The sequence below is a fragment of the Aplysia californica genome, unplaced genomic scaffold (assembly GCF_000002075.1).
Source record: "Aplysia californica isolate F4 #8 unplaced genomic scaffold, AplCal3.0 scaffold00354, whole genome shotgun sequence".
Taxonomy (NCBI): Eukaryota; Metazoa; Mollusca; class Gastropoda; order Aplysiida; family Aplysiidae; genus Aplysia; species Aplysia californica.
In genome coordinates this window covers 3,001-4,301 of record NW_004797624.1, presented here as the reverse complement: position 1 = coordinate 4,301, position 1,301 = coordinate 3,001, and the positions used below count along the sequence as shown (strand labels likewise).

Genomic DNA, 1,301 nt, shown 5'->3' with positions numbered 1-1,301 from the left:
ACACACACACACACACACATACATACATACATACACATATACACACACACACGCGTTCGCGCGCGCACACACACACACACATACACACACACACACACACACACACACACACACAACTTCCTCTCTTTGTCTTTATTCCCTGTAGGCACAACTAGACACATAGACACTCATGACAAGGCGTCTGTGGTGAAGCGGTTAGGCGCTTGGCTGTCGCACTCAGAAGTCCCGAGTTCAATTCCCGAGTTGGGAGAACATTTTAAATCGAGTATGTTGTAGGCCTATTATACCTCTCAACCCGAATTGGCCCTAGCAGGTAGGGTCGGAAGCCTGCTTCCTAAATGATCGATATTGGTTCGATAGGGGCGTAAAACACCTATCTTAATATGAAAACAAAACAAAGTAAAACAAAAAGTAACCCTCCCCCTAAAGACCCCACCTTAAAAAACAACAAAACAAACAAAACCAAACAAAACAAAAACAATAGCAAAAACAAAACAGCAGCCAACAAACAAACGAAAACAAACCCACAACAGGGCCCGACCCCATAAAGATTTTGTAAACATGTCAAGAAAATACATGGCGCTAGACAAAATATACCTTACATATCAACATACGAAAAATTAGACAATGGTAACCATAGATCTAGACAAAACAAAGAAACAGACAGCGAGCCAAACATAACCATAGATTTCAACAAATAAATAGCTAGACAAAATAAAACAAGACATTACGTTAGATCTTGAAAGAATTATTATAACTGTACGGGTTTTACACCCTCATTGACACACTTTAGATAGAGCAGTAACGCACAAACAGAAAGAAGAAAAAAGAAAAAAATCCCCAAGCAAAACCAAATCCAACCAAACCAAACACGAGCCCCCCCCCAAAAAAAAAATTAAAAAAAATAAATAAAAAAAATAACCCACACAAAAATGAACAAAAACAAACGCAAAACCAACCACCCACACACAAAACCAACAAAATACAAAATAAGTAAAAAAAAAAAAAGACAAAAAAAAAATAAAAAAAATAAACACCCCAAAAAACTTCCCAATTCGCGAATGGAACTCCCGTCGCCTGCATGCAACGAGGCAAATTTTAATAAACAGACAGTATACCAACCTCGTTCTCTTTGTCTTTATCCTCTTTAGGCACGTAGACGCTCATCACAGGGCCCGATTCCATGATGGTTTCGTAAAGGTCAGGGGTCAGGATGTCAGTGACGTTGATGAGTCTCTGCGTGGAGATCTCGGCCATGCCATGGTCAGAGAAGATCATAACGTTTACCTGAAAGTAGGGGT

General features: G+C 39.6%; 1 protein-coding gene across 1 annotated transcript in view; it reads right to left on the bottom strand.

Moving 5' to 3' along the window:
- LOC101850658 (ectonucleotide pyrophosphatase/phosphodiesterase family member 5) overlaps positions 1-1,287 on the bottom strand; it is a gene marked incomplete at its 5' end in the record, with an annotated part of 21,148 nt that extends 19,861 nt beyond the window's left edge. Inside the window, 1 exon segment of the mRNA XM_005103017.2 lies at positions 1,123-1,287. Coding sequence (XP_005103074.2) covers positions 1,123-1,278 — 156 coding nt within the window.
- Between the last annotated feature and the right edge of the window lie 14 nt (positions 1,288-1,301).